Source organism: Lolium rigidum, chromosome 4, assembly GCF_022539505.1.
Source record: "Lolium rigidum isolate FL_2022 chromosome 4, APGP_CSIRO_Lrig_0.1, whole genome shotgun sequence".
NCBI lineage: Eukaryota > Viridiplantae > Streptophyta > Magnoliopsida > Poales > Poaceae > Lolium > Lolium rigidum.
In genome coordinates, this window is record NC_061511.1 from 176,642,425 (window position 1) to 176,668,909 (window position 26,485).

Below are 26,485 nucleotides of genomic sequence, written 5' to 3' on the forward strand. Positions count from 1 at the left end.
ATTTGACCTTTTGTATTTTGCTGCGTGGACAAAAAAGTCTCTGGTGCTGCATGGGAAGGATGATTTGATATTTTGCGCAGGTGAGCTGAGCTGAGCTCAAGGACACAAGAAAATGAATGCACTTGGATCTGAGTAGATAGCGACGGAGTGACAACGAAATACGCAGCTGGCGCTAAACACGACGCAACAAAGAAAGAAAACCGGAGTTTTGATGAGAGCGAGAGGGACGGGCGCACGTGACATGTGCGCTCCCCTCTTCCCAAATCAAGCTCAGCAGCAGTAGAGTTGAATTGGGAGGGAGAGGCAGAGAAGACATAAAGGTCAGTCTCTTCCCCGCTGCCTAGTCATTGCTGGTGGCTGCTACGTGCCCAAGACCGACACCAAACAGCTCGGAGGAGTTGGGGAGAGGGGGCGGGATCCCAGCCAGCCTCCGTCGGCGTCCACGGGAAGCACGCCATGGACGCGGAGAGCGGAGAAACGCCCCTCCTCTTCCATCAGCACAACCCCAACCAAGTTCAGGTCACCTACCTACTACCTTCTTCTCTCTGCCTCTGCTTACCTATGCTTGCCTGAATCAACTTGGGACACTAGTATCTCTCGCATCGCAAGCAGTCGGCGATTAGACTCGTTGAAATTCATTAACCACACTGAATTCAGATTCAGGTCCAGGTTTATCAGATATGATTGGTCAATTTTGGATTAGTTGTTCTCATTATGGAGACTCGCCCACCCTGCTAGATCTCTTGGCTGCTAGCTGCTTGCTGAAGTCCACACACACACACATTTCGATCTCTGCTCAGCCAAACTAGTCATATAGCCTAGTAAATCGATTAATCTGTTTCTCCATACATTTCTTGTAAATTCGCGGAAATGTGAACAAATAGGCGGATTTAGGAAAATTCAAACGAAATTAGACGAAAGTCGTTCGTACCTAGGCGACATTAAGTAGTTAAATTTTTAAAAAACTAAAGTTTGGGGCGGGCTGGGCAGAAATTTGGCTCCGGCACCCCCCAAAAACCTGGAGATGCTCTAATGATGCTTCTCTCTTTGCATACAGGTCTCGTTATCAAGCAACAAACCCTACAACTGGAAGGCTCCTGCTATTATTTTGGGTTAGCACCTCATGTTTCACCAGTCGCATGGATGCGAAAAACACACGCCTACTATATTTTGAAAATTTCTTTTTTCTTGCAAACAAATTAACACTCTTCCGTGCTGCAGCATTTGAATTCTTGGAGAGCATTGCGTACTCTGGTATTGCCCTCAACTTGATCGTATATCTCGGAACGGTCCTTCATGGAACTACGGCTTCAAACGCCGCAACTGTTGATACATGGAATGGCACCACATTCCTTACGCCCGTTCTGGGAGCCTTTCTCGCTGATACGTACTGGGGAAAGTACAAGACCGTCGGTATCTCCATAATATTCTATCTTACTGTGAGTACCCGCATTCTGGACTTCACTTGCTGTCTTTTTTAAGCTGATATGTTAGTCATTTATGTGTTTTTTTTTATTTCTCGATTTTATCAACAAAATAGGGGATGCTCGTCATTACTGCCTCGACAATTATTCCTTCTTTACAACCCGCGGCGTGTGAAGGAACTTCATGCCCTCCTGCCACAGGGTTTCAGTATTTTGTCTTGTTTGCGGCACTATACCTTATTTCTGTTGGCACTGGAGGTGTTAAATCAGCTTTGCTTCCCCTCGGAGCAGATCAATATGATGATTCAGACGTTGAACAGAGTAAACAGAAGCAAGCTTTCTTTAGTTGGTTTTTCATGGCCATTAACATTGGAGTCTTCTTCTCGGGGACTGTTGTCGTATGGGTACAGCAAAATGTTGCTTGGTCTCTTGGATTTGCCATCTCATCAGTGTGCCTCATTGTTGCCACAGTTGCCTTCTTCGTAGGAACACCAATATACAGGGTTCATCTTCCTACTGGAAGCCCACTGAAAAGTCTTGTAGCGGTGTTTGTCGCATCATTTAAGAAGAGAAAAGTGGAGGTTCCTGCTGATACCACAATATTGTTTGAAGGAGATGATGCAAACTTAACCAGTGCAGGATCAAACAAATTGGCACATACTGATGGATTCAGGTATGTTTATCATATTCTGATGGAAGCCAGGGCTGCTAGTATAGCGGGGAAAGTTAGTTTCAGTTTGTTTGTTGAACAAAAGGAAGTTACCTCACATGTGTTCTAGAATTCCTAGCTAGCAGTATTTTAAATCCCCACTAATAAATAGATAACTTGAAGTTGTAATATTAATTTACCTTAGCATTCTTTTTACAAAGAATCAAGTCAAAAAATATCTATGAAAATAGCAGTATTTTTTAAAAAAAATCTTATAAATAATAGTATTTTCATAGCTATTACAAATTGTTATTTTTGAATCTAAATGTTGCATTTCAAACACTCACGCTGGTGTAGACATCTGGTCTTGATTTGTTTGTGTGAATCTTACCAAAGAGAAATAAAGCGCAGTTAATGCTTATATTTTACTCTTCGTCAACCACAACCTCCAATTGTAAAAAAAGATCAATTTAGTCAGAACAATTTGCAGTGAAATTAGGGTGATCTAAGCATCCTAGCTCGTCCCATCTTTTCTACCAGATAGCATTAAAACTGTCTCTCGCGACATTGTAGATGCCATTTTGTGTGTAGCACTATTTTAGGTAAATATCAAAGCTTAATTTTTTTTGCAGGTGTAGTCCAGTCTAAAACCATAACTTCAAATGTTGTAGTGCTTTACTTGTACTCACAGACTCACAATAAAGATTGCGATTTGAATCTTAAAAAAAAATAGTTGAATATGTATCTTACACTTTTGATATTTGAACTCATTCAGGTGCTTAGACAAGGCTGCTGTAGTTGTAGGGGAGCAAGAGATAAAGGATAGTAATTTGGGGCGCCCATGGCTACTATGTACTGTTACTCAAGTGGAGGAAGTGAAGATTCTTGTTCGGATGCTTCCAATATGGCTCACCAGTGTGTTCTATGCAGCTTCGATGTGCCAAACAGCTACCACTTTTATCCAACAAGGGATGGCAATGGACACCAAGATTGGATCATTCTCTGTCCCTGCTGCGTCCATGAACTCTGCTTCAGTGATCTTCATGCTGATCTGGGTTGTGTTCCAGGACAGTATTGTGATCCCAATAGCTAGACGGTACACTGGAAATGTTGCAGGGCTTACGCAGCTGCAGCGGATGGGCGTCGGCCGGTTTCTAGCTGTTCCAGCATTAGCTGCGGCTGCACTGGTTGAAATGTGGAGACTGCGCAGCGTCAGGGATGGCCACAATCTAAGCATAGCATGGCAAGTCCCTCAGTTTATGCTCATTGCCTGCTCCGATGTGTTTTGCGGCATAGCTCAGCTCGAGTTCTTCTACTCGGAGGCCCCCACGTCGATGAGGAGCTTGTGCTCGGCATTCTCGTTCCTCGCAATGTCGCTTGGTTACTACCTGAACTCGATGATCATCTCGGCCATCGCTGTTCTATCGAAGAGCAAGGGCGGGCAGGGCTGGCTTCCTGCCAATCTGAACGACGGTCATCTCGACTACTACTTCTGGCTGTGGGCGGGAATCGGCGCGGTGAACTTTGTCGTGTACACGGCGTTCGCGAAGAATTACACGGTGAAGAAAGTCGGGCCACGGGCTTAATAATCTATGTTCGCATACATCTCTTTATACTTTCACAGTATCTATTGTCTACATATTCACTTTGATTGAGCGAGGTGTAATTAAATGTCGCCGGAATTCCTTTATTTGTATCCATTTGAATAAAAAGTGCCTTTGGAACAGAAATGTTTCAGTTTTGATTATGTGGTAGATGGAGTGATATCTTTTTTTTTTTGCGGGTAAAGATGGAGTGATATCTTCAATCATATGCTACTGTAAAGAATGATGCTGGGACTTGATCATTCTTCTTTATTTTGGGTGTAGTCCCTAGGAAGCTAGGAGTAATATACATATCACTCGTGTTATCCACCATGTTGACTAGAACATTTGCAGGTCGTAACGCGGTGTTTATTACTTACTTGTTGGGAGTGGGTAAGAGTCACATGGTGAGGTTGCCTGTCGCCAGCAGTTTCAGGAAAAACCAAGTAGCTAAGGCTGGCCATAGTGTCAGTATCATATGTAGTATTATGTATACTAGGCCCACAAAAATGATGATGTGGCATGCAATTAAGGAGGAGAGATAGGATTAGAGTAGTAACATAGGTGGATACTGTATCATAGCGCACGTTACGAGAAAAATAAATGCCAAATTGATCTTGTACATAGATTTACATTAGGATTCTACAAAACAATAAATTTAGAAGTTTATGATACTACTTTATAATACCACCAACTATAGAGATAGTATCATAGACAAGTATCATATGCATGATACTAGTATATGATACTATGCACTATGGGTGTGTTTGGTAGGCTGGGTCTATAGAGAATCACTATCTCTCCTCATACATGTTGACCTCAGCTAAGTTGAGTTGAGATATTGGCATGTGTTTGGTAGTCTGGGTTTGTTGAGACATGCTGAGTTGGGAAGTTGTTTGGTAGGTTCGTATGTGTTGAGATTCACAGCAGGTCCATATTTTACACAAAAGCCCCAAAACAAAAAACGAAAAAAGCAATCGGGTCCTCAGATCCCGATTGAGACGAACGTGGCCCCGATTCCGGCAGGATTCGTGCCCAGAATCTCGGTGGCCGGAGCGGAGCTTGGTGCTCGGGGGCGGGACAGACAGTGGGTGCCGTGGCGGCGGAACTCGGTGGACGGGGGCGGAGCTTCATGCTCGCTTGTTGGGTCCAGCAGAGGAGGTACGCCAGGGCGCCGCCGGACGTGTGAGGGGAGCTAGGAGAGGAGGAGGCCGGAGGTGGAGCCGGAGCCGTAGACGACGAGGTAGGGCGGGCAGACGGTGCTGGCGGTGGCGTTGCAGGTGGCGGCGCCGGGCCTGCAGGGCGGGGCGGAGGCGGAGCAGGTGGAGAGGTGGGGCTTGGAGTGGATCCAGAGGCAGGCGGGGCTGTGGCAGGAGACGAGGAAAGCGCCATGGCCACGAGGAAGGCGGCGGCGCGCTCGCAGGGCCCGTCGGCGGCGAGGGAGAGGCGGAAGCGTGCTCGCAGGGCCCGTCGGCGGCGAGGGAGAGGCGGAAGCGCGCGCAGGGAGAGAAAGTTGAGAGAGAGGAAATGACGGGGGGAAATGACGGGGGCGGGTGGGCAGCCGCGTCCCACGCGTGGCTCCGCGGGTCGCTCGGGCGGTTTTTTCGGATGCCCTCAGCCGAGCTCACTTGAGAAGCTCGATTTGAGCTTCCCAACCCGACCAGGCTGAGGGGCGTTTTTCGTGCGAGGTGGGCAGTGCCCAGTCGGACCGACCCGACCTAACAAACAGCAAAAACTGAGAAAAAGTGGGATGGGGTGAGAAAATCTGAGTCCACCCGGGCTGCCAAACACACCCTATGACTCTCAGCCGGGAAGTTGTCTTTTTTGGGGGGGGGCAGAAGCTAGGCAAGTTGTAAGCTGAGCTGGATTAGCATAGACTATATTAACTGTGGATCTGAATGCACGCAAGGTTCGTCATTGGGCTGGTTGCTAGTTTCAGCTTGTCGAGCTAATCGTGCAGCTTGCCTGCCTAGTGGCTGATCAAAAAAAAAAAAAAAGTAGAGACAAGAAGCGCTGGACTGAATCTGGCAGCCATAGATCCATGCATATGATCCTCGCTGTTAGCTAGCATGTTACTGACAACTAGTTGCATTAACAAATGTGTTTAGTCTATTCTAGGTTAAGTCTTACTGAAAAGGAAAAATATCTTATCTATGCCCCGTTTGGTTCGTCGGGTTGAAGCCCAAAACTGGCGTTTTACTCGGCTCCGTGGAACATTTTGGCAGAAACCCACTTGAATTGGCGTTTCCATTTACAGTGACTCGTGAAGTCCGTGCTTATCGGTCGTTTCTTGCGTTGCCAGACTAAACGCTTTGAAGTGCGTGTAAACCAACGAAAATGAACCGTTATCATTTTTTTTTTGGCGAAACACACTGCAGATACTCACAGATGCTCACAAAATTATACATATACCAACCTCTATGAACATATGCATACACACTCTATTTTTATGAGCACCTTTGAAAAACTGAATCTAAAAAATTAATAAAACGGATCTTGAAATTGACGAAGTCACGCGAGGCTTCGCTATTGACAGGAACATTGCCTCCCTCGTGGGTTGTTGGTACTCCACCGTTTGATTATGACCGGCGACTTCCCGGCCGTGGAGGGCCTATACCTGATCCAAGCCATCGAGAGGTACGGCGGTGGCGGCGCGCCACCGGCGGCATCGAGCTCGGCATCGTCATCGGGATCCAGTGGAGCTGATTGTAATTTTTCTCTTTTGCTGGACCTTTCTATAAGAACAGGACTTTAATATATTTTCCTTTTCCCTCGCAAAAATAAATAAATAGCGATGCTGGTTTCAAAGTAAGATTGTAAAAGCGAGGAGTGTTTCGAGTAGTCGGCAAAACTGACCATTAAAAGCTTTAGTGGAAGTTTTTCCTTATTTTGAAGACCCCTTTTCTTGCCCATCTGTTTAGCATGAACGCTTGATTTTGAATACCATCATAGAACAGTGAACACCGTGTAGGTACACGCATAAATTGATGCAAATTTCGGGCCACCTTTTCGGAATTGGACGTGGATGGACGCCAGGTTTTTTTTTAGATAGAAGGCAACTTTATTGCCCGACTTTAACTTAATAAAGCCAAGGTATCACAGAGGTCTACGGATACAACATTGATGTGGCATACAGCTTCGCCAAAAAGGAATGTAAAAATAAAACAAGCAACAAGTGCTGACAAGCATAAGGAGGTGGCGCCCATCGCCAAAAGCCATCGCGACGGAGTGTAGCTTGGCAGCCGAGGGATCAGTCCTGCAGGGCCTTCAGTCTCTTGGCTTCATGGATGCGTATAGCTCCCTTAGCTCTCGCTCCATCCAACTCAGACCTTCCCTTTCCCTGTCCTTGAACTTGGGCCTCCAGAGCTGCAAAAAGATGACAGTTTTAAAGATAATGTCAGCGGGGTGTGAAATTACTTTTCTCTCGTTGGTTAGCTTGTTGCGGATCGTCCATAGGGCCCAAGATTGGGCTAGAAAAAGGGCCCAGAGGATATGGCGAGTAAAACCCGTGAAACTAGCGAGAATAGCATGAAACTGTGGGAAGTTAGCTGGTCTCCAATTGCACCCAAGGAGCTGGCGCAGCACTGCCCAGGCGAATTGTGTCGTAGAGCAGGAGAAAAAATATGAGCGGCATCCTCGGGTTCACCGCAGAGCGCACAACCTCCCAGAGACGGGCCGTGGCGAGTTGCGATTTGCAGGTTAGAGGGGAGTTTATCCAGGCCTAGTTGCCATGAGAAAATTTTGATCTTAAGCGGCACCTTGGCCTCCCACATGTCTTTGAAGTGCGCAACCGCGCCCCTTGCGAGAGCTTGAAGTAAAGAGACTTAACCGAGAAATTTCCAGAGTTCTCCAGGTGCCAACGCACCTGGTCTTTACCCTGACTTAGCTGGACAGCGTCGACTAAGGCGCCCATCTCCCTCCATTGACTGTTCCCTTCATGATCCAAGGATCGGCGAAACCGGATACCTAGTCCTTCCCCTTGAAGGGCCGAGGCAACCGATATCGCCTCATTATCACAAATAGCAAAGAGAAGAGGGAATTTGTCCTTAAGGGGCATTGTGTCAATCCACCAATCTTGCCAGAAACTGGTGCGAGCCCCGTCACGCACCAAGTGTTTAGCCCCTACCTTGAATAGATGTTTCACTCTGTGCAAGCTCTTCCAGAACTGCGAGCCTCCTTGTCCCGAGCCACTGAAGATGTCGTCGGCGTCTGGGTATTTGGCTCTGAACAGTTTCGCCCAGATGATATCTTCCTCCTGATAAATCCTCCACACCCATCAAACGGTAGGCCAATTGACCATGTGATATTTGCGTTTCAGGCCCGCTCCTTCCCAATAAAACTTGGAGCGGTGGGAGTCAAACCTTGCGTGAATCCCATCATGCAAGTGAATCCCATCATGCAAGAGGAAGATTCCCATCGCAAACATAGGAAGGTTGTCAAGGCAGGTGTTGGTGAGTATGAGCCGTTCACCCGAGGATAGCAGTTTCCCAAGCCATGGTTCAACTTTGATTGCTAGTTTCCTCACAAGGAAGAACCATTGTTCAAGCGTCAGCTTCCGGTCTGAAATAGGGAGACCTAAGTAGATAAAGGGGAAGGCCCCCAGCTTGCAGTTCAGTTTGTTGGCGACTCTGTTCTGTTCATGTCTCTGTTGGCCCATGACGATTACTTCGCTCTTGTGATAGTCTATCTTCAGTCCGGACATGTCCTCGAAGCACATGAGGAGGAACTTTAGGTTCGCAATGTCTTCATCTGTGTTTTGGATAAGGATAAGGGTGTCGTCGGCGTATTGTAGGTGTGAAATTCCCCCTGGAAGTAAATGTGGAACGACCCCATGAATGTGTCCGGCCCTTCCGGCAGCAGAAAGAATTGCGGAAAGGGCTTCACCAATGAAATTGAACAGCAGCGGAGAAAGTGGGTCCCCTTGACGCACCCCTCGCTTGTTCCTGAAGAACGGACCAATAACTCCGTTGATAGAGATCGCGGTCTAGCCACCAGCAACTAGTTGAGAGATACGGTGGATGTATCCTTGTTCAAAACCTTTAGCTCTGAGCACCTCCGTCAGGAAATCTCAATTTATTCGGTTGTAGGCTTTCTCGAAGTCAAGCTTAAGAAGGATTCCTCCTAATTTTTTGTCTTTGAGCTCGTGAATGATTTCTACGAGCTCGTCGAGGTTCGGTCGGCTGACTGCTAGTTTCGGTCGGCTGACTGCTAGTTTTAGCTCGTCGAGCTAATCGCGTGCTTAATTAAGTAGCTAGGGACTGTTGAGAGCTAATAGCGAGCCTATTGGCTGATGAACGGTTGACCAGAAGTAGTGACCAGAAGTATAGACCAGTCTTAGACTAGTAGCAAGCAGTTGTTAACTAAATCTTGGGAGGGTCACTTTCCCCTCCCCTCTCCTCTCGTTCTCTCCGCTCCTTTGAGAGTCCACCGCCGTTCCAGCCCAGATCCGGCCGCTCTCGACGCCGGCGCTCGCGCTGGTGCTCGTAGAGATGCGCTAGGATGCTGGCTCCTCCTCTGTAGTAGTAGGTCTAGGATTAGGTCTATTTTTCCTTGTATTTTGTCCCACGTGGTGACTGGCGTCATGCCGATGTGGAGCTCGCCGGTGTCTGCGAGAGGCGCCTGGTGGATGGTGATGTCTTCTCTTCTGCTTTTGGTGCTCCCATGGTCGGAGCCAAGGAGGGGCAGCGGAGAGCTTCGCCCAGTTCTAAATAATCTCGCAGGTCTTGGTCCTCTATCCCTGCTTCCTTCAGATCTCGATGGCAGAGATGGTCTGGAGGCAGAGATGGAGCAGTTGTGGGCTAGGTCTTCGCTGTCCTGGCCCTGGAGCTCTTCTTTCTGCGCGGACTTCACGGTGATCTTCGACATCGCCGCGATCCTTGGCCAAAAAGGTGGCCCTTCATCTACCTCCAATGCGGAGGCCCTTGCAAGGATTCAGCGCCGGAGCTCGACACCCCCAGGAGGCCAAGTGGTGCGTCCCCGGGTTCTTGGTGGTGGCCGGTGTGTGGATTGCTTCGCCGGAGTGGAGTTCTCGAGCTACCTGCTCTCTGAACTTGGCGGAATCGCTTCGAGTTCGCCGGCGACTGGTGGCAGAGGTGCCCAAGTACTTGATTGCGTTTTCTCTTTTTTATCTAGGGTGCTTTGTGTAAATGTGGTGATCTTATTCTCGAATCATAGGTCCTTTACGAGAAATATGAAAGGTCACCACTCATCTTGTACCTGCCACGTGTTCCTTAATTGAGCTCCTCTCGGGTCTTTTGACCAAAAAAAAAAAAAAAAACTAAATCTTGGGTTCATTCACATGGTATCGCTGTCAGCTGGCTAGCGATCTACTACTCGCGTGCTACTGACATGCTTGCGTCAATAAGTGTTTGGTCTCCTCTCGGTTAGCAAGTCTTATTGAAAACACCCAACTCGTTTCAGATAATCAATTACAGAAAACGCCGCTGGTTCGTACTCCCTCTGTGGCTCTGTACGAGCATATTCACTCAGGGCATCCAAGGGCCCGACGGAAAGACGGGGAGCGATTGTTTCAGACCACACGATGATCGAAATATAGGTTTGCACTTACGGCATCTCCAGCGGGCGCGACGCAAATCGGTGTTCGCGAGCGTCCGTATGCATCACGCGGCGGACGCGAGAAATACCGTTTTTGTCCGCACGTTTATTTGCGCTTGGGTGTTTTCAGCGGTTCGACGCATTTCCACGTCAGCATGAAATATGAAGTTTGAAAATAACAAAATAAAGAGATTCAACGAAGTTATAGTTATTACATCCAAATTTTAAAAAGTCTACATGAAAATAAGATATTATTCCTCTAGGCATGGTCTTCATGGCCAGTCAATGCTCACTCATGCTCAATCAGATCCGTCTGCAGCCGTTTGCACACGTTCTCGTCAATGACTTCTACATTCATATGCAGATAGTTCTCCCAAGATAAAGCCTTAGGGAGTGGCGCAACTAGCTCACCTTGGAATTCCCAGTGGTTCATATTGCGGCCATCAGAACGCTCGTTCTCAACGATCATGTTGTGCATGATCACGCAACATGTCATCACCTCATGTATGGTCTTCAATGACCATGTTCTTGTCGGGTGACGGACAATTGCCCACCGAGCTTGGAGCACACCAAATTCGCGCTCCACATCTTTCCTGCAAGTCTCTTGCATCTTGGCAAACCTCCTCGTCTTCTCGGAGTTTGGATTACGGACAGTCTTCACGTGTGGCACAGTCAGGGTAGATGCCATCAGCGAGATAATATGGCTTGTCATATTCATTTCCATTGAGCTCATAGCTCACCCGTGGAGCTTTGCCTTGCATGAGCCTGTTGAAAACCGGTGATCGGTGCAACACATTGATGTCATTATTGGAACCGGCCATGCCAAAGAATGAATGTCAAATCCATTAATATTGAGATATGACAGCTTCAAGAATGACAGACCGTCCCTCCGCATGCCCGCTGTACTCACCCTGCCATCCAAATGGACAGTTCTTCCACTCCCAGTGCATGTAATCTATGCTGTCAATCATTCCTGGGAATCCTCTAGACTCGTTGATAGACAAGAGACGCCTTGTATCCTCAACAGTTGGCTCCCTACAGTAATATTGTCCGAACACGGCAATCACGGCTTGGCAAAACATGTACATGGCCTCAAGGCGGGTGCTCTCACCCATTCGAAGATACTCATCAAATATATCAACAGCCATTCCATATGAGAGCATGCGAATAGCCGTGGAGCATTTTTGGTAGGAGGTGAAGCCTAGCGGACCTGTTGCATCGGGCATGCATTGGAAGTAAGGGTCGTAGTGTCTGACGCCCCGGAGAATGACCATGAACAGCTCCCTTGACATCCTGTACGGGCGCCAGAACATTTTTTCCTTGAACACCGGATCGGTGAGGTGGAAGTAGTCCTTGTGAAGCCGGAGCTTCCTTTCCACTCTGTTGCGCGGTAGGTTCTTTGAGCGACCCTTGACAGAGCCCCGGTGCATCGGCCCCTCATTTGAAGTGAACTCGTGGATCATGGAGGCTGCAGTAGTTACCAATGTCTACGACTCCTCATCGGAAGAGGAGTCAACGACATCCGCATGGAACTTCTGCAACATCTGCCACATGTCCATCTGCGTGGGTACGCACTGTGGATCAATGGCCGCTCACAATAGCGCCAAAAATAGGAGAAGAGACCTACCGGTGCAAATGACCGAACATGTCGTGGGCGGCGCGGAAGGGCGGTGCAACCGGCAACGTTTGGCCCCAAAATAGTCGGCAGGTACGCGCCGGAGCCAATCCCGAGTACGATCCTGCTCTCCCGCGCGGCGACAACCGAGCCGGACGGCGAGTACTCCGGCGCTGCGGCTGGACGGCGGCGGGTGGGGTTGGGGTTGGGGTGGTGGCGTCGCACTAGGGCAGCAAGAAGGGGGAAAGAAGCAAATCGAAGCGGTCGATTTCGCTATCCCTGACTTGCGGGACCGGGTAGGAAAAGGAGGATGCTCGGTGCGACAGCGCAATGTACGCGGAGACGCAAACCTATCGCATATTTGGGCCAAGTTTGCGTCGCCGCAGACGGCCCGGTCACTTTGCGTCACCCCGCTGGAGGAGGGCCCAGACACCTTTTCGGTCACGGCGGACGCAAGCGGTCGCTCAGCGTCCGTTTGCGTCGCCCCATTGGAGATGCCCTTAGACCCAACATATAGTGATTGTGCATGCTAAATATGCGCCATGTGCGGACGCTGCGCGGTCGCGCCGAGTAACCTAGTATTCCAACCTAGCCCCACACGTCAAGAACAGCGAAATCGATCGTGCATATTTGCTTCCTCCTCCCCTTCCTTGTAGGCGATGCCGCCATGCAACCCCCACCCCGACGCACCGCCGTGTAGTACCCTCACGGAGGATGAGGCCATAGAACGGGTGTTGCAGAACTTGGCCCCGCACCCACCGTCGCCTCCACCTCCGTTGTTCAGTCCGTGGGATGCGCCGGCCGCTCCACCTCCGCCAGCGGCATACGCTCCGCCGGTTGCTAAGGGCGCTACATGCCCCTTTTAATATTTTTATTTTTTTTCTTTATTACCTATGTAAATTATGTTTCTGTTGAATGCAAAATCAAAATACAAATTGGGTCGGGCCGCTGGGGGCACCCGGAACGGACGTACGGTCGAATTCGGCCATTTGAACCGACGCAAACGGATACAGGCGGTCAATTCGGGCGTCTATTTTGGGTTGGCTGGTTGGAGATGTCCCATAGCCATACGACCTCCCACAACAGCACCGGATCGGGCGGAACAGGCGTCGCCACATGTGGCTGCATTTGGGCCACCTCTACCAGTCGCGCCTGATACGTCTCCAACGTATCTATAATTTCTGATGTTCCATGCTAGTTTTATGACAATACCTACATGTTTTGTTCACACTTTATATCGTTTTGATGCATTTTCCGGAACTAACCTATTGACAAGATGCCGAAGTGCCGGTTCCTGTTTTCTGCTGTTTTTGGTTTCAGAAATCCTAGTAAGGAAATATTCTCGGAATTGGACGAAATCAACGCCCAGAATCTTAAAATTCCACGAAGCTTTCAGAACACCCGAGAGGGACCAGAGGAGGGCCACAAGGCCACCAGACAGTAGGGCGGCGCGGCCCAAGGGGGGAGGGGCGCGCCCCCCTATTGTGTGGAGCCACCGCAGCCCTTCCGACTCCGACTCTTCGCCTATAAGAAGCCCCCTGACCTAAATCTTCGAGACGAAAAAAGCCACGGTACGAGAAACCTTCCAGAGCCTCCGCCATCGCGAAGCCAAGATCTGGGGGACAGGAGTCTCTATTCCGGCACCCTACCGGGACGGGGAAGTGCCCCCGGAATGCATCTCCATCGACACCACCTCCATCTTCATCACCGCTGCTGTCTCCCATGAGGAGGGAGTAGTTCTCCATCGAGGCTAAGGGCTGTACCGGTAGCTATGTGGTTAATCTCTCTCTCCCATGTACTTCAATACAATGATCTCATGAGCTACCTTACATGATTGAGATTCATATGATGAGCTTTGTATCACTATTAATCTATGTGCTACTCTAGTGATGTTATTAAAGTACTATATTCCTCCTCCATGATGTAACGGTGACAGTGTGCATCATGTAGTACTTGGCGTAGTTTATGATTGTGATCTCTTATAGATTATGAAGTGAACTATTACTATGATGGTATTGATGTGATCTATTCCTCCTTTCATAGTATGATGGTGACAGTGTGCATGCTATGTTAGTACTCGGTATACTTGCGTTGGTCTATCATGCACTCTAAGGTTATTTAAATATGAACATCGAATGTTGTGGAGCTTGTTAACTTCGGCATTGAGGTGCTCTTGTAGCCCTACATAATTAATGGTGTTCATCATCCAACAAGAGAGTGTAGAGTGGTTTTATTATGTGATCAATGTTGAGAGTGTCCACTAGTGAAAGTATGATCCCTAGGCCTTGTCTCCGAATAGAAAAGTCACACCACAAAGATTCCTATCTCTCACGTCAACTGCACGCCAGCAAGCATTTTCTGGCGCTGTTGTCACCTTGTTTGTTCTATCGTTCCACTCTGCATGTTTACTCGCTGCCATATTTTATTCAGATTGCTATTACCACTCATATACATCCATATTACTTGCATTTTACTATCTCTTCGCCGAACTAGTGCACCTATACATCTGACAAGTGTATTAGGTGTGTTGGGGACACAAGAGACTTCTTGCATTGTGATCGCGAGGGTTGCTTGAGAGGGATATCTTTGACCTCTTCCTCCCTGAGTTCGATAAACCTTGGGTGATCCACTTAAGGGAAAACTTGCTGCTGTTCTACAAACCTCTGCTCTTGGAGGCCCAACACTGTCTACAGGAAAAGAAGTGTGAGTAGACATCAAGCTATTTTCTGGCGCCGTTGCCGGGGAGGAAAGGTAAAAGGCACTCACACGCTGGTCCCAGGTAACTAAGTTATTTTCTGGTGCTGTTGTAAGTGATCGAAGCTATTTCCTTTAGATCCTGCAATTGCATCTTTTTGTTTCTTGTTTTTCTTTCACTAGTTAGGCATAATGGAAAGCAACATGGAGCTTTTTAATCTATTTCCTGAGTTAAGACATGGATGGTTTGATGCGAAAATTAAAAAACCTATGGAACATATTAGTATGAACGCTTTGAACACCATTGTTGCTAATGATATGGAAAATTCTAAGCTTGGGGAAGCTGGTTTTGATGAGCTTGATATTTTTAGTCCCCCAAGCATTGAGGAGAAAATTTACTTTGATGATACTTTGCCTCCTATTTATGATGATTATAATGATAGTAGTCTTTTGGTACCGCCTACTATGGAGAGTAAATTTTATTATGATTATACTATGCCTCCTACACTTGATGAGAATAATAATGATAGCTACTTTGTTGAATTTGCTCCCACTATTACTAATAAAATTGATTATGCTTATGTGGAGAGTAATAATTTTATGCATGAGACTCATGATAAGAATGTTTCATTTGATAGTTATATTGTTGAGTTTTCTCATGATGCTACTTGATATTATTATGAGAGAGGAAAATATGGTTGTAGAAATTTTCATGTTACTAAAACACCTCTCTATATGCTGAAATTTTTGAAGTTACACTTGTTTTATCTTTCTATGCTTGTTGCATTATGCTTCATGAATTTGTTTATTTACAAGATTCCTTTTCATAGGAAGTGGGTTAGACTTAAATTTGTTTTGAATTTGCTTTTTGATGCTCTCTTTTGCTTCAACTCTTATTTCTTGTGAGTGCATCATTGAAATCACTGAGCCCATCTTAATGGCTATAAAGAAAGCACTTCTTGGGAGATAACCCATGTTTTTTTTACTACAATAATTTTGTTTTATATTTGTGCCTTGGAAGATTTTACTACTGTAGAAACCTCTCCTTATCTTATTTTATTGCATTGTTGTGCCAAGTAAAGTCTTTGATAGAAAGGTTGATACTAGATTTGGATTACTGCGCAGAAACAGATTTCTATCTGTCACGAATTTGGGTAGTGTTCTCTGTAGGTAACTCAGAAAAATCTGCCAATTTACGTGCGTGATCCTCTGATATGTACGCAACTTTCATTCAATTTGAAAACTTTCATCTGAGCAAGTCTGGTGCCTCTAAAAAATTAGTCTTTACGGACTGTTCTGTTTTGACAGATTCTGCCTTTTATTTCGCATTGCCCGTCTTGCTATGTTTGATGGATTTCTTTGTTCCATTAACTTCCAGTAGCTTTGTGCAATGTTCAGAAGTGTTAAGAATGATTGTGTCACCTCTGAACATGTGAATTTTTATTATGCACTAACCCTCTAATGAGTTTGCTTTGAGTTTGGTGTGGAGGAAGTTTTCAAGGATCAAGAGAGGAGGATGATATATGATTAAGAAGAGTGAAAAGTCTAAGCTTGGGGATGCCCCCATGGTTCATCCCTGCATATTTCAAGAAGACTCAAGCATCTAAGCTTGGGGATGCCCAAGGCATCCCCTTCTTCATCAACAATTTATCAGGTTTCTTCTATTGAAACTATATTTTTATTCAGTCACATCTTATGTACTTTACTTGGAGCGTCTGTTTGTTTTTATTGTTTGAATAAATTTATGCTTGTGTGGGAGAGAGACACGCTCTGCTGGTTCATATGAACACATGTGTTCTTAGCTTCTAATGTTCATGGCGAAGGTTGAAACTGCTTCGTTAATTGTTATATGGTTGGAAACGGGAAATGCTACATGTAGTAATTGGTATGATGTCTTGAATAACTTGATACTTGGCAATTGTTGTGCTCAAATAGATCATGTTTAAGCTCTTGCATCATATACTTTGCACCTATTAGTGAAGAAATACATAGAGCTTGCTAAAATTTGGTTTGCATGATCGGTCTCTCTAAGGTCTAGATATTTTCTAGTAAGGGTTTGAACAACAAGGAAGACAATGTAGAGTATTATAATGCTTGCAATATGTTTTTATGTGAGTTTTGCTGTACCGGTCCATACTTGTGTTTGCTTCAAACAACCTTGCTATCCTAAGCCTTATATTGAGAGGGATTACTTCTCATGCATCCAAAATCCTTGAGCCAAAAACTATGCCATTTGTGTCCACCATACCTACCTACTACATGGTATTTCTCTGCCATTCCAAAGTAAATTGCTTGAGTGCTACCTTTAAAATTCCATTCTTTGTCTTTGTAATATATAGCTCATGGGAAAAATAGCCTAAAAACTATTGTGGTATTGAATATGTACTTATGTATCTTATTTCTTATTAAGTTGCTTGTTGTGCGATAACCATGTTCCTGGGGACGCCATCAACTATTCTTTGTTGAATATCATGTGAGTTGCTATGCATGTTCGTCTTGTCTGAAGTAAGGGTAATTTATCATGAGTTGAATGGTTTGAGTATGCATATTGTTAGAGAAGAACATTGGGCCGCTAACTAAAGCCATGATCCATGGTGGAAGTTTCAGTTTTGGACAACAATCATCAGTCTCTTATGAGAATATTATTTGTTGTTGAATGCTTACGCATTAAAGAGGAGTCCATTATATGTTGTCTATGTTGTCCCGGTATGGATGTCTAAGCTGAGAATAATCAAAAGCGAGAAATCCAATGCGAGCTTTCTCCTTAGACCTTTGTACAGGCGGCATAGAGGTACCCCTTTGTGATACTTGGTTAAAACATATGTATTGCGATGATAATCCATGTGAATCCCAGCTAATTAGGACAAGGTGCGGGCACTATTGGTAATCTATGCATGAGGCTTGCAACTTGTAGGATATCTTATACATAACACATATGCTTTATTACTACCGTTGACAAAATTGTTTCTTGTTTTCAAAATAAAAGCTCTAGCACAAATATAGCAATCAATGCTTCCCTCTTCGAAGGGCCAATCTTCTACTTTTATGTTGAGTCAGTTTACCTACTTCCTTCTATCTTAGAGGCAAACACTTGTGTTAACTGTGCATTGATTCTTACATACTTGCATATTTGCACTTATTATATTACTTTGTATTGACAACTATCCATGAGATATACATGTTACAAGTTGAAAGCAACCGCTGAAACTTAATCTTCCTTTGTGTTGCTTCAATGCCTTTACTATGAATTTATTGCTTTATGAGTTAACTCTTATGCAAGACTTATTGATGCTTGTCTTGAAAGTACTATTCATGAAAAGTCTTTGCTATATGATTCAGTTGTTTAATCATTATCTTTACCATTGCTTTGAATCGCTGCATTCATCTCATATGCTTTACAATAGTATGATCAAGATTATGTTGGTACCATGTCACTTCAGAAATTATTCTTTGTTATCGTTTACCTACTCGAGGACGAGTAGGAACTAAGCTTGGGGATGCTGATACGTCTCCAACGTATCTATAATTTCTGATGTTCCATGCTAGTTTTATGACAATACCTACATGTTTTGTTCACACTTTATATCGTTTTGATGCATTTTCCGGAACTAACCTATTGACAAGATGCCGAAGTGCCAGTTCCTGTTTTCTGCTGTTTTTGGTTTCAGAAATCCTAGTAAGGAAATATTCTCGGAATTGGACGAAATCAACACCCAGAATCTTAAAATTCCACGAAGCTTCCAGAACACCCGAGAGGGACCAGAGAAGGGCCACAGGGCCACCAGACAGTAGGGCGGCGGGGCCCAAGGGGGGGCGCGCCCCCCTATTGTGTGGAGCCACCGCAGCCCTTCCGACTCCGACTCTTCGCCTATAAGAAGCCCCCTGACCTAAATCTTCGAGACGAAAAAAGGCACGGTATGAGAAACCTTCCAGAGCCGCCGCCATCGCGAAGCCAAGATCTGGGGGACAGGAGTCTCTGTTCCGGCACCCTACCGGGACGGGGAAGTGCCCCCGGAAGGCATCTCCATCGAAACCACCTCCATCTTCATCGCCGCTGCTGTCTCCCATGAGGAGGGAGTAGTTCTCCATCGAGGCTAAGGGATGTACCGGTAGCTATGTGGTTAATCTCTCTCTCCCATGTACTTCAATACAATGATCTCATTAGCTGCCTTACATGATTGAGATTCATATGATGAGCTTTGTATCACTATTAATCTATGTGCTACTCTAGTGATGTTATTAAAGTACTCTATTCCTCCTCCATGATGTAACGGTGACAGTGTGTGCATCATGTAGTACTTGGCGTAGTTTATGATTGTGATCTCTTATAGATTATGAAGTTAACTATTACTATGATGGTATTGATGTGATCTATTCCTCCTTTCATAGTATGATGGTGACGAGTGTGCATGCTATGTTAGTACTCGGTATAATTGCGTTGGTCTATCATGCACTCTAAGGTTATTTAAATATGAACATCGAATGTTGTGGAGCTTGTTAACTCCGGCATTGAGGTGCTCTTGTAGCCCTACACAATTAATGGTGTTCATCATCCAACAAGAGAGTGTAGAGTGGTTTTATTATGTGATCAATGTTGAGAGTGTCCACTAGTGAAAGTATGATCCCTAGGCCTTGTCTCCGAATAGAAAAGTCACACCACAAAGATTCCTATCTCCCACGTCAACTGCACGCTAGCAAGCATTTTCTGGCGCCATTGTCACTGTTTGTTTACTGTTCCACTGCATGTTTACTCGCTGCCATATTTTATTCAGATTGCTATTACCACTCATATACATCCATATTACTTGCATTTTACTATCTCTTCGCCGAACTAGTGCACCTATACATCTGACAAGTGTATTAGGTGTGTTGGGGACACAAGAGACTTCTTGCATTGTGATCGCGGGGTTGCTTGAGAGGGATATCTTTGACCTCTTCCTCCCTGAGTTCGATAAACCTTGGGTGATCCACTTAAGGGAAAACTTGCTGTTGTTCTACAAACCTCTTCTCTTGGAGGCCCAACACTGTCTACAGGAAAAGAAGTGTGAGTAGACATCAGCGCCCTTAACAGACAATATTTAAATTTAAATATAAATTGAAATTTCATTTAAATTTTGTTATATATTACAAATATGATTGATATTATTTAAAAGTTAACTATTACATCTAATCTAATTATCCTTCATGGCCGTCCTCGCAGCGGGCGCCCCTGGATCACTCATAGTCTGCCTCGTCCGGCTTATATAGTCCGCCTTCTGCGCCTATGCTGGTGAACGGCATCGCATCGACTTCTATGACAGGGCATTAAAGGCGAGGTGGCATCTGAGTCTTTTTAAGTGTCGTTGGTGGACTCCATTTTTGCACCCATGCCATTGCCAGAGCCCTCCACCTCGCCACACATCCACCCGACCGACGCCATGGGGAAGGGCTGACCATAGCGCAAGGCGAAGAGCGACCACGAGGCCGGTGGCTCAGGTTCCTTCAAGAAGCCATCGTCTTCGTGCACGGGATCTGGGAGGAGAACCGGCCGGTGCCACATGGTCGGATGCGTGCCTACCGGGAGGAGGTTGGTATCTAAACTTCAGCCATGTATCGGTCTCTCCTGTGCCACGTGAGGGACGAGAGCGCCGCCACGAGGTCAGGCGCCACCGAGCCATCTTGATGTCAGATCTGCGCGACGATCCGGCGTTCGCGTTGACCTCATACAACTGGATCTTGTTTGGGATGTGGGAGTTCGACCCTCACCACCGAGCGGGATACCTTGGCAGTGTCGACTTGTTCAACCGCGAGCTAGCAATCGACGAGGAGGATGGCCAGGATGAGGAAGAGGAAGAGGGCCAGCTCGAGGACGAGACCATGCCTAGGATGAGGATGAGGCCGAGGACGATGGCGACGTTGAAGACGGAGACATAGACCACGACGACGATGGCCCGGCGTGGGATCCATGTAATATCCCAGGTTTGGAGGCTACAAAAGGAGAGAAAAGAGTTGTGTGCATTGCATTAATGCATAGAAAACCCGGGGAATTTTTGCGCTTTCAAATAAAACTTGTCACACTAACTGAAGTTTCACTTGACTTGATGGAATTGAAGTAGCTCATAAAGTCAAGCGCTATAAACCTCAATGTGACCTTTGCTAAAACCTTGTTTTGGGTAGACATAAGTTCATCCATATGTTGGATGAAATGGAACTAGAACTATTACATAACACTTTAAGTGAGGATCAAATATCAAATCCTATAAAGGATCATAGCATGGTATTCCTTACAACAACACATCCTTTAAGAATCAAACCCTAACTTGATAACACTTAAAAGTTAGCAACTACCTTTGTGTGCAATTTATTTCACTTATAAATAAGGTAAACCACGGGGTCTAAATTGCATAAAATCCAAATATTCTTATTTAAATCATAACTTATTAAATATATGGAATATCATAAAACTAAATCCATTTACATTACGAATTATAGTTCAAACTATTTGAATAAAACTAACTATGAATATTTTAAAACTCATATGATCATGCCTTGGTGAAATCAAACACCAACTATCCAAAATTGAGGAATAACCCTCAACCTTGACCTTTTGACCAATATTATAACATAAATCCAATCATATATGATATGGTACATTATTCACAAGTATAAAAGCATTCCCAAGACATATACTTACAAATGCCACTTGGCTATCCAAAAACAAATCATATGAGAGGATAATATCCATGCCACATAGGATGAAAATATCTACATTACTTGCATTCCAATCTATGCCAGCTCATGCTCAAAGGATTGCTACGGATGAGGGCATGACAACCAATCACCTTATTCATCAAACCAAAACAAGAGTCATGTGGTGACCCGGCATACCACTGCATGGTGTAGTATGCAAGTCTGATATAACACCAATGAAACACCGTTCCACTAGTATTATATCGCTCAGAGTGGTACAACAGAAACATATGCGGGTCCAAGGCATGTCTATAGAATTACAACATCGACTCTGTTACATAAGATCATCACGACCTCCTACTTTACAATGAGGTAAAGCTGCAAATAAACTCCCGGAAGAACGACTCGTAGTCTAGCCTTATCACGAACTCTATTTGAAGAGTATTTAACTAGCTACGAGAGGCTATGAATAGATTCTAGCTAAATAGGAGCTAAGTTTAGGAAGCTAGTTCCTTTCTATTGCTAATCTAGGTTTTCTCCATGGTAGTTGTGGTGTTTGACTCTTTCGGCAGGTTCCTGTTCCCTTGAAGTATTTGTAGACTCCTCGGTCTTCGAGTTGCACGGTAGATCCTCCTTCGATGCCTCCATATCTAAGCAGGGGATTTAAGAGTGGGATGAGTACGAGCGTACTCAACAAGTTCATTATAGGAAAGAGGTGTTTTCCCATGCATTCCCTCTTTTTATTAACTATGGATCTGCTTCAGCTTCACCATAATCATTATATTTCTCACCTTCATGCTTCTTTCGTACAAAAGTACTCCTCTGTTGAGGTAAGCATGAGTTTACGCTTGCACTTCCTTCGGAGTATTGTGGTTACTTCCCACAACTTTACTTCCTTTCTACGATGAATCTTCATCTTGTCTTTAAGATCTTCAGAGTTCGTCACTTCCTCACACGTTTACCATCACCCTCTAGATCTATAGCATCAAGTTGGAACTTGATATTGCAACATGCATTTGCATATCAAAGTCAAACTTCATGTATGGATCTAGTCAATCAATGAAAATCCAATAAAATTCCAAGAAGATTCAGCTTTGTGTTTATAGTACACACCATCGTAAGCTCCGAATATAATAGTTGAGTAAGACATCTCTAAACATCGGGCTCTGAGATGTGTAGTATATAACACCACCTAATATAGGTTTAAATCGTGATACTTAGCACGAGTATATGGGATTCTACTATTTGTCTCAACCTTTACCTTAATTGCACATTTACAATGAGATAAGCTTGAAACAAAGTGGTCTGGGATGGTTAAGGTTAACCTAATTTTCTTTGGAAATACTACTTAACCTTCATTTTATTAAGGACTATCTCACATGAGATGTCTAGGTTCTAGCATTGCTATTCTAAACACGTAACTATGGAAATATAGCTCATATACTTCCATATGTTCTTACCATATAGCTAGGGTTCGATGTACTAGACACGGTTCCCATGGTTTTGGAATATAAATCTTGCACTATTTGTTTAGCACTTGACTTCTTATTGTTCTCCTCTTAAATGTTTATGATGTTCTATTCCATCACATAATGAATCTCCAGTGAATCATATATGAGTAACAACTCTACCATGTAAGTAGACATATATTATTCCTATCACTCTTCCTTACCTCCCATGATTGACTTATCATGGTCTATAATACTCATATCACTTGTTTTTATCACTTACTATCAATTGTTTCCCAAGTTTAGATAATTTTACTTACTCATTATTTATCTGGGCCTACATCTTCTATTAGGATATCTTAATTATCTTCATCACTTGATACTACTCCTATTACAGGTCTGAATAATTCTTACTTAACCATAACTTGTGTTGGTACACATCTTCCAATAGGATATCTTCCTTATGGTTGTATCCTCTCTTTGGACTACCATGTATTGTATACCAAGCTGGGGTCTACTCATCTATTGTTTTAAGGACTTAATTGTGTACTACATGTTTGGGATTAGCTAACTATCTTTACTTAGGAAAGATAGGTAGGAAAAGGTTGACTCAAGTGTGTCGGGATTATTCTCAAGTGAATATCCATCTCAAGTCATAAGAATATTTGGTTTAACTAAGACAACTTCCTATAGACACTACCAATCCTATAGGTCTCCTTTAAAGGGTTTTAATCCTAGGGTCAAAGCATTTGCTACGATACCAAGCTGTGGTGACCCGGCATACCACTGCATGGTGTAGTATGCAAGTCCGATATAACACCAATGAAACACCGTTCCACTAGTATTATATCGCTCGAGTGGTACAACATGAAACATATGCGGGTCCAAGGCATGTCTATAGAATTACAACATCGACTACGTTACATAAGATCATCACGAGCCTCCTACTTTACAATGAGGTAAAGCTGCAAATAAACTCCGGAAGAACGACTCGTAGTCTAGCCTTATCACGAACTCTATTTGAAGAGTATTTAACTAGCTACGAGAGGCTATGAATAGATTCTAGCTAAATAGGAGCTAAGTTTAGGAAGCTAGTTCCTTTCTATTGCTAATCTAGGTTTTCTCCATGGTAGTTGTGGTGTTTGACTCTTTCGGCGGGTTCTCGTTCCCTTGAAGTATTTGTAGACTCCTCGGTCTTCGAGTTGCACGGTAGATCCTCCTTCGATGCCTCCATATCTAAGCGGGGATTTAAGAGTGGGATGAGTACGAGCGTACTCAACAAGTTCATTATAGGAAAGAGGTGTTTAATGCACTAGCTACGGCATTAGACCGGAAAGTCTAATACCAATGCGGGTTTTCATAATCATTTCTTCAAGAGGTTGCTTTTATTCGGAAGAGCTATGTCCGTCGGCCTTCACCGGTTTACTAGAACTTCATGGAGCTCCTTTCCGGCCGCGTTAGCGATTCCATATCCGGAACAGGGAGTGACAGGTCACGGTTCTTTACACTCGCGAGAGGTGTGTTGCTTTACCCATAAGAGATCTTAACCTTGGTGCCAACCAAGCTGCAGGCTTGTCCACACTTCCTATGGTGTGAGGCCCGGTATAAGGTCTAGCCAATCATGTTCCTCCGCTACCTCGAACACCCACCCTTTGTTGCATGCCCCGACCACGGGTCCTCGCCGGTCCCATTATTCCCACTCACGGGTGGACCCCGACCACGACGACAGTTTGGGATCGAACCAAACTCCTTCGCCGGTAGCTGCAACCCATCATAGACCGCAATACCGTGGGGACTTAAGGCTTCCCCAGCCAACCGCTTGCTCTTCGAGCGACAAGTGTCTACGGACTATGCCGTGGGGACTTAAGGCTTCCCCCGCCAACCGCTTGCCCTGACCGATACAAGTGTCTACGGTAAAGCGCATCCGTTGATGAACGAGAGGTGGAAACACTTTTGACTACTCCGTCCCACTCCGGATCTTATGGTTAACACGGGTATTACGGCACAAGAATCATCGGCGACATTTGTTGTTTAATCCTAGATGGATATAACCCTTGCAATGGAACCTCCACCATATCAACACAATCCATGGTTCCATTGCCCACCACATAGTCATATTCATAGTTATGAAAATAGTGGTTTTGGTTTTTATGCAATAGTGATAACCATAGTACTTTGCAAGTAATTTGATAGAAATACACAAATGACATGAGCAAGTGATGAACTTGCCTTTCTTGACTGCAAGATTATGCAGGCAAGGTCTTCGATACGTAGTAACTCCAAATTCTGAAATAACATCATCGTCCGGTAAGGACGATGTTTAAAAGATTGGCAAAGATGCAATAATGCATAAGAATGAGATGCAATCGCTCTAAGCGTGACCTAATCCCGATGATTTAGGATCAGTGAGTGGTAATGATTGGTTTAGGGTGTGTTGCACTTTTAGAGTGATTCACATACAAGGTTCTTGTTCAGGTGTGATTACTTGGTATTATCAACAGGTAGATAATAAAGCATAGTAATCAATTGAGCACACAAAGAATGATAATTGACATAATGTTATCAAGTAAAGAATAGTGGTCAGTTTTAGTACTAGATGGTATGGTTAATGATTAATTATCATATACTTTAAAAGAATAACTTTTGAAGAACATGTTCTTTAATAAAGAACAGGTATGATAATTAAGTGGGTGGTTTTCTATGGTTGACTATGGCTGCATGTAGTTGCTTGGAATAGGTATTAGATGGATCCCAACAAAGTTGGATTCATCAACACCTAGGGCTTGTAGGGTTAAGATAAGCCTAGGCATCCTAAGCAATTTATTATACATGGTTGTTGTCGGGGTTGTTTTATCTTGCTAGCGATAGGCGGCTAGGGTTTATAGGTCCTTATAAGCGGGGTTGGTGATGATTTCTTATTTTCTTCAAAAGAATAACTTTTGAAGAACATACTTCTTAAATAATAAGAAGTATAGCAATTAAGGTTGAGGTTGTCTTGTATTAGCCAATGGATTCACTCGAGTAAGGGATGTTGATTTCCTAGATAGGATGTTAATAATTATCCCACACTAATAGGGTTTAGTGTGTATGGGATATGATGTTAATATTAGCATGGTTGCTATTGGAGTTCATCACAATGATGTGATGTTAGTTAAGGTTAATTAAGATGAGATCCTTGTGATAGGAACTAGGGTTGATTAAGATGAACCCATGGGATGCTAATTAGTTGTGATAGGGTTCCCATATGTTATGTGGATTTGATCAGGCATTAAGTTGCTAAATATGAATCTATGGTTACTAATGAAGTAACATGATCACCTGTTACTTAGGGTTTATGTTTGGGAATAATTTAGGGTTCATATGAAGTAGTGGAGCTAAGGTTCCTAATTGAATTAGGGTTTTAGGGTTTCACATGAAATGATGAATTCCTGTTTTCCTACCATATGGAACTAGGGTTTTCTAATTACCCTAATAATTCTATGATTGATAACTTCAATTTAAAGTTGAAGTTATAATAATTTGGGAATAAAAATAATATTGAATTTGGCATTTTATTATTTTAAACAATTAATAATTAGGTAATTATTAATTAGAGTTTAATTCTCTTTAATAATGATTTACTAAGTTAACAAAATAAAGAAAATTAGTTTTAATGTTTTCTTTATTTGCTTACTGGTTTTATTTATTTTATAAATGTTTTCTTAATTTCTGAATTTTAATTGTATTTAAAATTAAAGGAAAGGACTTAATTAACATGTATTAAATAATTAAATTTTTATTGAAAATAAAAATTTCATATTATATTTTTATTGGATAGATCTTTCTTTTCTAAGAATTTTGATATCTGA

The 26,485-nt window shown here is 44.1% G+C and overlaps 1 protein-coding gene across 1 annotated transcript; it reads left to right on the plus strand.

Annotated features, from left to right (window-relative positions):
• Positions 1-246: 246 nt before the first annotated feature.
• On the plus strand, positions 247-3,820 carry LOC124706408 (protein NRT1/ PTR FAMILY 8.3-like). The gene is made up of 5 exons (XM_047238072.1): positions 247-519; positions 1,058-1,112; positions 1,222-1,439; positions 1,541-2,097; positions 2,849-3,820. The coding sequence occupies exons 1-5, from the start codon at positions 457-459 to the stop codon at positions 3,657-3,659; spliced, it is 1,704 nt and encodes a 567-aa protein (XP_047094028.1). The 5' UTR covers positions 247-456; the 3' UTR covers positions 3,660-3,820.
• Positions 3,821-26,485: the final 22,665 nt, after the last annotated feature.

Bases quoted from the DNA above. Each gene is read 5' to 3' on its own strand.
- LOC124706408 (XM_047238072.1), top strand. From the start codon at position 457: ATGGACGCGGAGAGCGGAGAAACGCCCCTCCTCTTCCATCAGCACAAC. The intron at 1,113-1,221 runs GTTAGCACCTCA...TCCGTGCTGCAG, and splicing joins GGCTCCTGCTATTATTTTGG to CATTTGAATTCTTGGAGAGC. The intron at 2,098-2,848 runs GTATGTTTATCA...GAACTCATTCAG, and splicing joins GCACATACTGATGGATTCAG to GTGCTTAGACAAGGCTGCTG.